Consider the following 12205-nt stretch of genomic DNA (forward strand, 5'->3'; position numbering starts at 1 on the left):
TAAAGTAGCCAGGCGTATAGCTGCGCTCGTCCGACTCGCTCTCTGACGTCCTCTTATGGTATGTCATGTGGTGGATGCCGGGGGTGACGGGGACCTGGTTGATCTCGGGGCGCTCGTGGGCGAGCTCTGGAGACTCACCGTCCTGAGCCCCGGTGATGGACGAGTCTTGAGAGGCGTCGGCGGTGGCGCGGACAATGACGGGGTCGGGCCGGGAGCCGGTTGCGGCGGCTTTGTTGTCGTCCGCCATGCTGCCCACCGTGGAATCTTATGCGGGACGTGAACTGGGAGTCCGTGACTGTCTGTAACGGGGGTTGTTTCTGTCGAGCTGACTGGCACGATCAGCCCTGCGGCCAAGTGTTGGTCAAGCCCAGCTCAGGTGGAGGGGCAGCTGAGCTCGTTGGGCAAGCTAAGGTTTGGCGGCTGCTGGAGGTGTAGGTATCATGTACGGCGGTAGCAACGTCGTTGTGCGAGGGTCGTGACAGCCGTCGTGCAAACTGCTGTGTAGGAATGGCAACGACTGGCCGGGGTGTGAGCCGAAGGGGAGAAGAAGAAGAAGAAGAAGAAGACGGCAAGGGAAGAAGAATGACCAACACGGACGAGAGAGGGCGATAGAGAGAGCGAGAGAGGACAGGACCTGTGCTAATTAGGCGACATGTGAAGCGGAGGGCCATCGGCGAAACTGACGGCGGTGGTGGGAAGACGGAAGCTGCAAGCTTGGGTGGGGAGCGGGGCCGCAACACTGGGGGGACGAGGGCCAGGCCAGGCCCAGCCAGCGGTCCCAGTCCCGGTCCTACTGTACTATGTCCGCCAGTTTGCGGTGTGCAGGCAGGCAGGAACTAATCATGCCTGGCCGGGCAGGTAATCAGACTTCTGCAACGGGGCGGTCACAATGCGATTGTGGGCGGGTATGGTCATCTCTCGTCATCTTGCCCTCGAGCATTTCTACCCGTGCCTGACTGACTCTCCTGACTCAGATGGCAGCGCCAGCCGTGAGCCGCCCAGAGTCAGTTCAGTTCAGCACATGTCAGGTCAGATCAGATCAGACCAGACCAGACCAGGCCCGGTTAAATCAGACTGACTGCTCGATGCCGTCAGAGCATTCTCTTGTCTCTGCCCGTGCCCCTCCATCCACCCCGTTCAGCCCCAGAACGCGCAGGCTGTGGCCGTGGGCAGCCAGGAGGCTTTGCTCCCGCACCCCTGCACGCTGGCCAAGGCGCATCGTCGCCCGCTGGTCTTTGTTCACCCGTGTCTCTCTCCTTCTACTGGTTCTCCTCATCGCTGCTGGTCGACGACGCGCCTGCAGCCGCAGGCAGCCCCACGTGGGACACCCTCTTGGGCCTTGGCTGCCCGCTTCTCGCAAGAGCGGGCCGGCAATGTGCCTTGGAAATCCGAGGAAATCAAAGGCCCAGCAATCCCAAATGGCCCATCCCGCCATGTGCCTGGTTTGCGGTGGCAGCATGGCAGGGCGGCCCTGCCGATCCCATCGGTTGATGGCACCAGCAGTCTCACATCCCACCACCCATCACCTTTGCTGCCCCTCCACCATCTTCATGGCACATGGCAGACCGCGGGATGGGCTCTTGTGTAGGCCGAGCTCAAACTTCTCAAAACCAGTCTCTGAGCCCATCTGCGCCTAAACACGAGACAAAACATCGCCCAGACGGCGGATCCAAGAATAGACCGCGAGCCGGAAAGTGCCAGAGGGGGAGAATGACGTATCCGGCCCACCCTGCACCTGGTGGGGGTTTCTCGTCGGGTCGACAGGGATGGCCTGTTCCTGGCGTGCATTGCTGGTGCTTCACGGCCGCACTAACCGGAGCATTGTTGGCGGTTTCTGGTCCCTTCTAGACATCGAGAGTACGCGTAGTTAGGAGCCTGCCTCCTGCAACACGATCAGGATTCCATGAATGGGTTCGGCACCGTCACATCTCGTCTGGCTGCGGTCAATTCTGTGTCAGTCTCTTATGTGGGCCAAACATTACTGGCGCAGCGGCTCTGCAGCGTTGTCGATCGCCTCGCGTAGTCGAGATTGCAACAATATACCGCCTGTGGCACATGTTCAACCTGTTATAGCGCATCAATGGGGTGGTTTGGCTTCGTGGCTCGTCATTTCGTGACAGAACGGCAGCAAGAGAGAGGCGGGCAACAACCTTCGCATCTGCCTTCCCGCTCGTCCCGGGTATCAATTCTAGACGGCCAGAATGGCCTTTGTACAATCCTCACCTGCCCAAGCTGCCCGTCACACTCCCCACCATGACCGCGACCTCACGTTCCCAGCCGCCCTTGGCCGGCCCAGATGTCCCAGGACCACCACCTGCACCACCACCACTGCCGCCGCTGGTGCCTTTACCTGCAGCAACCATTGTGCTTGGCGGCTGGCTGCCCTTGATGACACAGTCCCGTATCGCATCAGCCACGTTGCTGCGATTGGACCTCAGCGTGCGAGCAGATACTCCGCCGCGGTTTACAATCTCCTGCACTCTAGGTGACAGGTTGCTCGCCATGGTGCGCCAGAAGTACGACGCCAGCGAGCCCGTCTCCAGATGTGCCAGCAGCGGCTGGAGCAGGTTCCCGGCGGACTTGTCTGTCTGCCCCGCCAGCAGTGGGTGAGCCGGCGCCTTCGTCGTCTCGAGGATAATCTCGAGCGCAATGATGTTCTGACACCGCGCCGCGACCTCGGCCAGCGTGCGGTCCAGCGAGGGCAGCGTCGCGAGCGACCTCGCCATGCTGGCCACGGAGCTCTGGAGCGAGTTGCGCAGGTACACCTCCAGGGCCTGCAGGAGCAGCGTGGGCGTCCACTTGTCCGGCCTGATCCCTTGTGTCGGTGATAGGAGGTACAGCGCCGTCATGGCGGACACGGTGCGCGCCTTGGTCTCCTCGCTCTGCGCGTACGTCGCCGCGCCCGATGCGGAGCCCACCGAGAACTCGCGTATCATCTGCTCCGACGCGTTCTTGACCGACCTGTCCACGGGGCCAATGACGCCGTCCCGCAGTGACCGGATCGCTGTGACCCTGTCGAGCCCGTGTCCCTCCTCGCCCGGCGCCGTCCGGTCGAGCACCTCGCGCAGCGAGACGAGCGTGTTCGCGCACCGCACGATGGCCCGGTGGTCCTCCTTCCTCAGCGCGGCCGCGACGACTCCCGCCCCGCCCGCCGTGGACCCCGCGAGGGTCTCCGAGTGCTGCACCTCGAGCTGCCTCCCTAGCTGAAGACACCGCGCCACGGACCGGCCCAGCCGCAGCGTCTCCCATAGCCGGCTGGCGACGAGCCGGACCTGGTCCGCCTCGGCGTGCTTCTGGATGACCTGCCGCTCGAGCTGCTTGTAGCTGTCGTTGAGCGACTTGACCTGGCTGTCGATCTCGGCGATGATGCGCCCGCTCGCGTCGGTCTGCTCTCTCGTGTGGGTGAGCAGCGGGAGGGCGGAGCGGGTGGTGAGGGAGTCGATGTGCGAGTCGACCTCTTGGGCGTCAAAGAGGACCTTGGACAGGGGCGTGGAGAGGTCGAGGGGTGTGTCGTTGGGGTTGTTGGTCGCGAGCACGAGCACGTTTGCAAACGCCGAAGGGCTGAAGTCGGGCGCGAGGAAGGTCTCGTAGTCAATGTACGACGCTGCGGCGTCTTGTTCTTGCTCATCGTCGGCCATTGTGTGAATGTGTTGTGTGTTGCGCTGTGTTGGGTGGTGCAGGTATGGCTGCCGACTCCGTATCTACGCTGACGTAGTCTGAGGAGACGAAGGCGGGCGTAGATTTGCGATTGGGCTTCGAGTCGAGCTTCGATGTTGTTGCGTTGTTGGACTTTTTGGTTTGTGGCTAATTAAGAGATGTGCTGGAGCTCGCCAGGTACAACGAGAGCTTCTGACAGCTTGCTGTTAGCCAGGGACCAGCGGCTGCCCCACCACACACACTCACACACACTCACACACACCAAACGCACATAAGCTCTCCCGCCCTAGCTGCCCAACTGGGGATTCCAGTGAGGCTGCTGTAGATATTGACTTACACAATGTGTGTTTTACAAATCTAATAACATAACAACACTTCTGAAGGCTTTCCAAGTGGCGGAAAAGACATAGAGCTTCGCATATTTATTCAATGAATCTGATTTTCAGTTGAGATGCCTTTAATTCATCCGGCAGTCCGTCGAGATACCAGAAACGCTCCTTCACATTAAGGCCAACACCATCGCAAGGAGTACAACATTCCTTAAACAAAGCTTCAAGCGGTGGGCGTGCATAACTTTTGATTGAATTTTCTCTATACGTACGTTCGTGGTCTTGCAGGAACGATCACCAGGATGATTGGTCCGGATTGAGAAAGGGAGAATAATACAGGAAATCCATGTATCCGTGCGAAATTGGAAAGTATAACCAGTGATGCTCAGGCAATTTTTCAATGTATGATAGAAAATGTATTACAAAGTGAAGATACACGCGTGGCTAGGGCTATGATGCTTTTCGAAATACCAATAAAGAAAGAAAGAGGCGCCAACAAAAAGGTACAGAAGAAAGACAAATTATTATGAAAAATGACTAGACGTTGGGAGAACATATTACCAAGGAAAGGACGAAAAACGCTCATTGCTAGCCGAACCATGAAGGAAAAAGAACAGAACGCTGTAAGAAATCAGGACAAATGAAAGATCATAGGCTGTCGTTGCTGCTGAAGCGTGTCGGTGTCATTCGGGAACGTCGTCATTGTGGCACATGCTTCACGTGTCCCCGCTTCGTCCCCTTCTTTGTATTTCTGCAACCACCGTTGCTCACGAAGAATCATCGCTCCCCCTTCCCCGGAGAGCCTCTTTCGTCATGACGGTCACAGTACCACTGCGGTCTTGAGGCTTGCGGACAAACACCATACTGGTGCTGCGCGATCTCACGTGGTTGGCCACGCCGTTCTTGGCGCGCCGTCTCGAGTCGCTCCTCGAAGGCGGTCTGCTGCCCTCCTTTGGCCCGATCCCAGGCGAGGCCGGGCCCATCAAAGAAGCCGCGGCCGCAGAGGCCTGAAGGGAAGTGATTTGCGCCTGGAGGTCTGCGATGGTCTGCCCGCACGGTGCGTGCGCGGCGTGTGCCGCATCGAGGTCGCTAGTCAGCGTCGCGATCTGGGCGCCCAGCTCGGCTGCACGGGTTGCCCGCTGGACAAGGTCGGGGACCTTGGCGGCCTCGACCTCAAGCTCGACGTTGCGGGCCTCGAGGGCGGCAAGCTTGGATGTCAGTTCCGGGTCTGGAACAGCAGCAGCGGGTGGCTGTGGTGCTGGCTCGGCGGCCTGAGGTGCTGGCTCGTCGGGCTGAGGCGCTGAGTCTTCGTTCTCCTCCTCGACGATAATCTGACCCAAGACCTCGGCGGGCTCGGCCGATTCCGGCTGATCAGCGGCAGGTTCTTCAGCTGCTGGCGCGGCGGCGGCTTGAGCCTGAGCTTGTGTAAGCTGTTCTTGAACTGCGCTCAGCTCGGCCTGAAGACTGTTGGAGCGTTCCTCAAGCTCCTTGTGCTCAGCCTGCAGCTTTTCAAGTTCTGCAGCTTTTTCCTCGAGCTGCTCGATCTTGCCGTCCAGCTCTGAGGCGCGCGTCATGAGCGAGTCGTAGTCTGTCGCCAGAGCAGCCTTGCTGTCATTGACATCTGCGAGCTCGCTCTTGGTCGTGTCGAGCTCTGCCTTTGTAGTGTCGAGCTCGACCCGTGTGTTGCACAGCTTGGCGTCGACCTCGAGCCGCTGGTGGGCGAGAGACACGTTTGCCGCCTTGGCACCACCAAGGTCGATGGTGAGGCGGTCGATTTCGGCCTGCTTGTCCGTGATCTCGGTCTTGAGGTCGTTGATTTGCGTCTCCAATTGAGACTTCTCGTCGGCGAGCTGCTTTTCGAGTTCGGCTCTCTCGGCCTCGAACTTCTCCTGGACGTCCTTCTTGTCGGCTTCGGACTTTTGCTCGAGCTCTTGCTTCACGGCTTCGAAAGTCTTCTTCATATCCTCTGAAGCCGTCTTCTCTGCTTCGAGTTGCTTCTCGGCCGAAGTCTTTGCCTCCTTCTCCAGCTCGAGTTCTTTGGATAGGGCATCGTTGGCTGCCTTCTCAGCCTCAATCTCGTTCTCAAGCTTGGCCTTCTCTGGCGCCCATTCTGCAATCTTTTCGTTCAGATCCTTGACCTCACTCTTGAACCCGTCGATCTGGGCCTCAAGAGCACCCTTGTCAGTCTCCAGACCGCTCTTCTCCTGGCCAAGCTGTTGAATGGTGACCTCAAGGTCAGCCTGGGCCTTTTCGAGCTCGACCTTGGCAACGAGCAGGCCATCACGCTCCTCCACGAGGCCCCGGATTTGCTCCATCTGCTTGTCAGACGCCGCCTTGAGGTCATCCCGCTCGCCAGTGATGTCCTTGACCTGCCCGGCGAGGGAGGCAACCCTGGCCTCCAGGGACAGCGCCGCCTTCTCGAACGCGGCAATCTGCATGGCCAGCATGTCCGAGTGGCCCTTCTGCTCCTCCTCCTTCCTCGCCGCCCCCTTCTCAATCTCCACGAGCTGCGCCTCCAGCTCGGCCTTGACGAGCCTCAGCCCGTCGCGCTCCTTCTCGGCCTCGCTGAGTACGCCCTTCTGGAAGTCGAGGTTGCTCCTCACCTCGTCCACGAGCCGGCGCGACTGCTCGAGCTCCTTGAGCGCGAGGTCCTTGCCGTGCCGCTCCTGCCGCAGCAGCCGCTCCGCGTCCTTGGCCTCCTGGCTCTGCAGGGACAGCTGGTCCGCGGCGTCGGCGAGCTCCCGGTTCAGCCGCGACTTGGCGACGTGCAGCGACTCGGTCTCGCTCTCGAGCGCGTCGATCTTCTCGAGCAGGTCCCGCTCCGCGCGGCGGGCCGCGAGGACGAGCTCCTTGTTGGCATTGTTGTTGCTTTGCTGCTGGACTGGAGGGGCAGTGATGGCCTTCTTGGGCGGCGGGGCGGGAGGTGCCACCGGAGGGGGCATGATCTGGATGTGCACGGTGCGTTTGGGCTGGGCATTGTTGTTGTTGTTGTTGCTGCTGCTGTTCTTGGTGTTGCCGTTCTTGCCATTGTTGTTGTTGTTGTTGGAGTTCCTGTTGTTGGTTCTCTGGAGAGCAGTCGTGGTGACGGGCCCTGTGGGCGTGATGTCGCTGCCGTCTGTCGACGATGATGGACCGCGGACTTGAGGCCTGGACTGCTGTCTTGGACGAGTGCTCGTGGTTGCAATCGTCGTCGTGGTCACTGTTGGTGCCAGGCGGACTTGGCGGACCTGGGGCTGGGGCTTCCTGTAGTAGACGTCCGAGTCCACAGTGCTGGGCTCCGAGATGATGCTCGTGGCGTCCGTGCTGGCTGACAGCTCAGAGTTGGCAGACTCGTCAAAGCTGTCGTAGGTGTCGTACGGGTTCTCCGTGAGATACTCGTAGCCCGGGTCATGGTGGTCGTGTTGCTGGTAGCCACCGTTGTTGTAAGGTGCCATGTAAGACCCTGGCATCGGTGGATGGTACATGTCGGTGCTCCCGACTGCCATATGCTGCTGAGACGACGGGTGCTCGAGCCTCCGGGGCGAGACCGTGGCCGGTGGAGGTTGTGTGGAAGGGGCATGCTGCTCAAGAGGTGCAGCACGAGAGAACCTCTGGGCGAGAAGAGCTTGGTCTCGCTTGGGGTCGGGGTTCTTCAGGATCCCTCGCACTGGATGCTTGGCTGTAGAGTGGTCAGTAGCGGCCTTGACAGACGTGGATGAGTAGTCTTTATGAGGAACACTACTTAAGATGTCCTTGGGCTTGGGCGGGACAAGGGGCCGCCTACGAGGTTCTGGCTGATGCTGTGGTGCAGCGGTCATGGTGTTTTGGTCCGAGGTTGTGGTGCTATCGGGTGTGGACGCCCAGCTCGGTGGTGTGTCTATTGAGTCGAAGCTCCTCCTGGCATCGTCTATGCTTTGATGCCTTTGCTGGGGAGGTCTCGAGCTTGGTCTCGAGTTGGGACGAGAACGCTGGTTCTGCCGTGGGCCTGTTGAAGGCACGGAGCTCTCTCGAGGTCCCATGGAGTTGCGGTGGTCCACACGAGGCCGGTTGTTTGCCGTGTTCATGGTTGTGGTTTGTTGTTGAAATACAGTCTCAGGATTCTTCTCGATCGTGGTGCAGCCAGGGATGATGTATTCAGATGAAATCGTGAACTTCAAAGTGTCCTCTATGTTCACGCAGTCTTTCTCTTGGATGGATGTAGATGGAGTTGTGGTTGTCAAAGTATGGCATTTCGTAGAACTAGAAGAGATGCAGGAGGATGGGGCTTTTGGGTATCAGAGTAGATCAATGATTACTCTGAGGGTAGCAGCCTTGTTTCTTTTCCGTTGTCGTGTCGTCGCCTGATCCAAGGTGACAAGTAGTGCGTGAATAGGGAGCCGCAGTGTTGTGGTTGGGTTATGCAGGATCGATGCAAGAAAAGGGAGAAGTCGTAAACCCAAACCGGAAGATGACAAACGGCATGGCGACCTGAAATACGTATTGTGCAGCAATAATGCCCCGGCTCACCCTTGAAATGACCCATGCCAGACTGTCAAAAAAACCTTGTACCTGTGACGGGCACTGCGTCCAAACCTCAGGTTGTCAAGACGGTAGCTTCGCTTGCACACAGCCTATGAGCTGCAGAGTCGTGGCTGGTGGATTGTTGTGCCTGACTCATTCCAGAATCGCCAATCATGCCCCCGGCAGGTCTTCCGCGGACCCAAAATTGGAACCCGGGGCAACCTGGCCGCGTCCTGGGACAGTTGGGCCGGGCGAGATGGCTGGCGAGCGCAGATCCCACGTTGGGCATCAGTGCAGTTTAGCTCAGGTTAGGCGCCCCCGAAACGCCAATCGAGTTGCCACCCACTACCCAACATTGGACTAAGCGAGGGAAACACTTCAATCACATATATGCAGCACGAACGATAATTCACAAGAGCTTTCATAGACTGGGACGCTACGAGCACCTCTATCACTCGCTGGTCATGCCGTGTTGGATTTCCAACTTGGTGCAGAAAAGACTTGACAACCTCGAGTTGTGGAACCTTGATGCGCTAAGCCTGACACGGCAACTCAGACCCACTTCACGAACACTGCAACACGGTCGTGGTGATGGTGTCAATATTCGCCCAACCGTTGCAGAAACGTTGGCTCGAGCAGGGAAGATGCTGGCAGCCGCTCAACGTGGGCTTTGGTGAGGAATGACAAGTGAACCCGCATCTCAGCAGTGGTATCAACATGCTCGGAGCCTGCTGGTCGAGGTATTTGGCCAGCTGAAAGCACAGCGGTGCCCAAGTGAGACCGGAGCGAGGCAGTGTCGTGTGATCTTGGCCCTCCACGTGTACAGCAGTCAGCAGCCATGACCTCTGAGGCTTTGCGCCGTGACGACACTCTCCCAGCCATGCCGGTGAGAACCGCCATTCTCCAGGATCCAGACGTCCACTTCCCGGCACCCCCGAGCCCATCTGGGCACGTACCGGGACGATGCATTAGCGCGTGGGACTAACGGGCCCCGTCCGGCAAGGACCAGCAGCCTTCAAGACCCTGGCCAACGTCCAATCGGTCTGGCATCGCCTCACTTTGGGCATTTTGACCCTGTTCAGGCTTTTTTTCGTGATCGGCATTTGTGCTCTGACAGCTCCTGACAGGAGGGTTTTCTCAACTGATCACCTGCAGGCCATGGCCGGGCCCGGTGTCTGCTAAGCCCTCGCAAGCCTTGCTTTCCTGATGAATCAAATGGGTACAGATCTTCACGCTTCTCCAGAACACGGCATTCCACCGTGGTACCAAACTCCGCATGCACTAGCAAACTCCCCGCAAAGGGACAACGGCATGTGCCCACAAGAATGCAGTAGCTTTTATCTTCATCTCCACCTCACTACACGGGTGTTGAGTGACCATGCCTTCGTGACGGGACGTTCTTATGCAAAAGAGCTTGTCATGGAAGTTCACCCGTCTAGACAGGATGGCGCATGTTTCATTCCGTATCGATGTCGTATGGCTACACAAATGTCACAACTTGATCACACCTGAGACCTAACACGCGGCAACGTGATCGAATGTTCCATTTATGACCGGGGCTCCATCTCGGCGTGCATAAATCCCGCGCTTAAGGTTTTGCAGATCACTGCATTTTGTACTCCCATAGTACACAGACGCCGGGCTGATAGGTCACTTTGGGCGCAAAGCACATGTCTTGGCCTGACCACGCCCAAGATCCTGAGGCAACATATGATCACGCGAGGATCGCAAAATGATCTGAAGTCGGGGGGTTTCCATCCAGAAGCGTCTAGTTCCACGGATGTTGTGGACCTGGACGTTATGGGCATGTTGTTATCAATGCACTACTTGCTCTGCTGATTTACCTGGATACGTAGTTCTATGAAGACAGGACTCATCGCATGAGCTGCGGCCCTCTGCTTACAAGGCGCTTGATTGCTGCGTCTGAAAATTGCAAAAGAAAATAGGCAAATGCCTTCCAGTCTTCGTGGCTCGATGATGTCACATAGCCGGCGGCTGTTGAGAGATGTGTTTTATCCGGTGAGCGTCAGAGACTGATGGCGTCACCCCATATCAGCTGTCGCCCAGGGACGCTGGTCCCCATTGCATGCTGGCATCTCCACTGGGACTGTCCGCATGCATTTGCTCCTGACTTCCTTCGGAGAAGTCCGCTACTGCGCATCTTCTGCTCCCTGAAGCCGGGAGTAAAATGGCCGTATCAACCAACGTCCCTTCTGGATGCTGAAGTTCCAAGCAGCCATGTGGTGTTGCTTCGGCTCAAGACATCTCCCGTGATTTGTCCCAGAAACTCCCCAGTCGGCTGCTCAACCCCAGTCTGAGCCTCATAAGCAGCTCCCCCTTCTAGCTTCCCTCTCATCAAAGTAAGCTCTTCCTTGAACGCTGTTAGCCGGTTCCGTAATCCAGCGACTTTACGCTTCTCAGCCCGCCAACCGTTCAGAGCTTTGCTGGTCAAGACTCTATTTGCTTCGAGAGCATTGTTGCTCCGCTGCAATTGCATGCGTAAGTCATAAAGCTCAATGTTCTGTGGCCTTTTGTCCTTGACGCGGGATATGGAACTTAGGGCTTCTGCAGTTGTCTTTGCTTCTTCTCGTAGTTCTTTGATGATGTCCTCGTACTCTGCCAGCTTCTTCTGTCTCTGATTGGCGAGTTTCAGATTGACTGCTGCCTCAGCCTTAAATTTTCCCAGGTCCTGACCGAGATTGTTCATCTGGACACGAAGTTCGGCATGATCCTGCTCGCGGTGCAGGGCTTCAAGCCGGTGAAGTTGGCTCTGATTCGCTGAATCACTCTCGAGAGCTGCCAGCTTCTGTCGCAATGCGGTGATGAGAGTTTCTTTGGCAGCTACCTCTGCTCCAAGAGCTGTGATGCTTTGCTGAGCCTGTGAAACCGTCGCTTTGAGCTCTTCTAGCTGTCGGGTTGCGATGTTACCTCCATGAAGAGCTTCGTCGCAGTTTGGTCTGGCTTCGTGAAATAAAGTCTTTTCGACCTGTGCTTCAGTCTTCAGGCAGCTGTGATGTCCTTGCCAGGTCGGTGATTCCATGATGACCGTTGCTTCGGTATGCACCCAAATTCGTGCTCTCCAATGATTGGTATCGTTCCGACGTCCGATCGCAATGATGTGATGAACTTGGTTGTCGGCATATAACCACGGCGCTATGCTCCCGTCCCTGCCTAGAAAAGTTGGCTCGAGTCGTAGGTTTTGGCGGCGTGATGCGCAGATTGGAACGCAAATGATTAGATTGCGATGATTTCACTCAGGGTCTGTCTGATTTGCTGTGAGAGGGAGACTCGCGGTTGCGAGGATCTGCTCTGCTACGACTTGCCAGAATGTATTGTCTCGGTTTGAGTTCAGTGTTGCATCTTTCTTGAGGGTCGTTCAAGACACGGTCGCAATCTTGTCCAGTGTCGACGAGACGCAGTAAGCTACTGGCAGATCGCGATTGTGGTACAAGAGGACTTCATGGAACGAGCTCATTCCCTACTATCAAGCTTGGGAGGGTAATTGCCGAAGTCAAAACTGTCTGTGCTAGGTAGATCTGCAAACGTCTTTGCTTCTGGCGCAGCATTGGTGGAGCTGTTTATATGGACATTGTTGTAATTCATATTTGCTGGAGAGGTACGAATGGTCTGCGGCCTCCAATGGCGAGTGGCAGAATGGGCTTTACGATTGAGATGTGGCGACGTTGCGAAAAGAAGGGCAAGCTACAGTCCGCTCCCTTTGGCGTTCGGGCTTGACGTCT

The 12205-nt window shown here is 57.4% G+C and overlaps 4 protein-coding genes across 4 annotated transcripts; 1 reads left to right on the top strand and 3 right to left on the bottom strand.

Moving 5' to 3' along the window:
- Nucleotides 1-910: 910 nt before the first annotated feature.
- B0I36DRAFT_127535 (uncharacterized protein) lies at nucleotides 911-1772 on the top strand. Its single transcript, XM_046148147.1, has one exon. The coding sequence runs from the start codon at nucleotides 975-977 to the stop codon at nucleotides 1635-1637; it is 663 nt and encodes a 220-aa protein (XP_046011306.1). The 5' UTR covers nucleotides 911-974; the 3' UTR covers nucleotides 1638-1772.
- Nucleotides 1773-2065: 293 nt separating this feature from the next.
- B0I36DRAFT_324861 (Golgi transport complex subunit 5-domain-containing protein) lies at nucleotides 2066-3797 on the bottom strand. The gene has a single exon (XM_046154168.1). The coding sequence runs from the start codon at nucleotides 3636-3638 to the stop codon at nucleotides 2220-2222; it is 1419 nt and encodes a 472-aa protein (XP_046011307.1). The 5' UTR covers nucleotides 3639-3797; the 3' UTR covers nucleotides 2066-2219.
- A 956-nt stretch (nucleotides 3798-4753) lies between these two features.
- B0I36DRAFT_363621 (uncharacterized protein) lies at nucleotides 4754-8029 on the bottom strand (the record flags this gene model as incomplete). Its single annotated transcript, XM_046158833.1, has 1 exon — nucleotides 4754-8029. One exon carries the CDS (start codon nucleotides 8027-8029, stop codon nucleotides 4754-4756), a length of 3276 nt encoding a protein of 1091 aa, XP_046011308.1.
- Nucleotides 8030-10114: 2085 nt separating this feature from the next.
- Nucleotides 10115-11505, bottom strand: B0I36DRAFT_431919 (uncharacterized protein; the record flags this gene model as incomplete). The annotated part of the gene is made up of 3 exons (XM_046162604.1): nucleotides 10115-10256; nucleotides 10369-10460; nucleotides 10878-11505. 3 exons carry the CDS (start codon nucleotides 11503-11505, stop codon nucleotides 10116-10118), a joined length of 861 nt encoding a protein of 286 aa, XP_046011309.1.
- Between the last annotated feature and the right edge of the window lie 700 nt (nucleotides 11506-12205).

The sequence above is a fragment of the Microdochium trichocladiopsis genome (assembly GCF_020744255.1).
Source record: "Microdochium trichocladiopsis strain MPI-CAGE-CH-0230 chromosome Unknown B0I36scaffold_6, whole genome shotgun sequence".
Taxonomy (NCBI): domain Eukaryota; kingdom Fungi; phylum Ascomycota; class Sordariomycetes; order Xylariales; family Microdochiaceae; genus Microdochium; species Microdochium trichocladiopsis.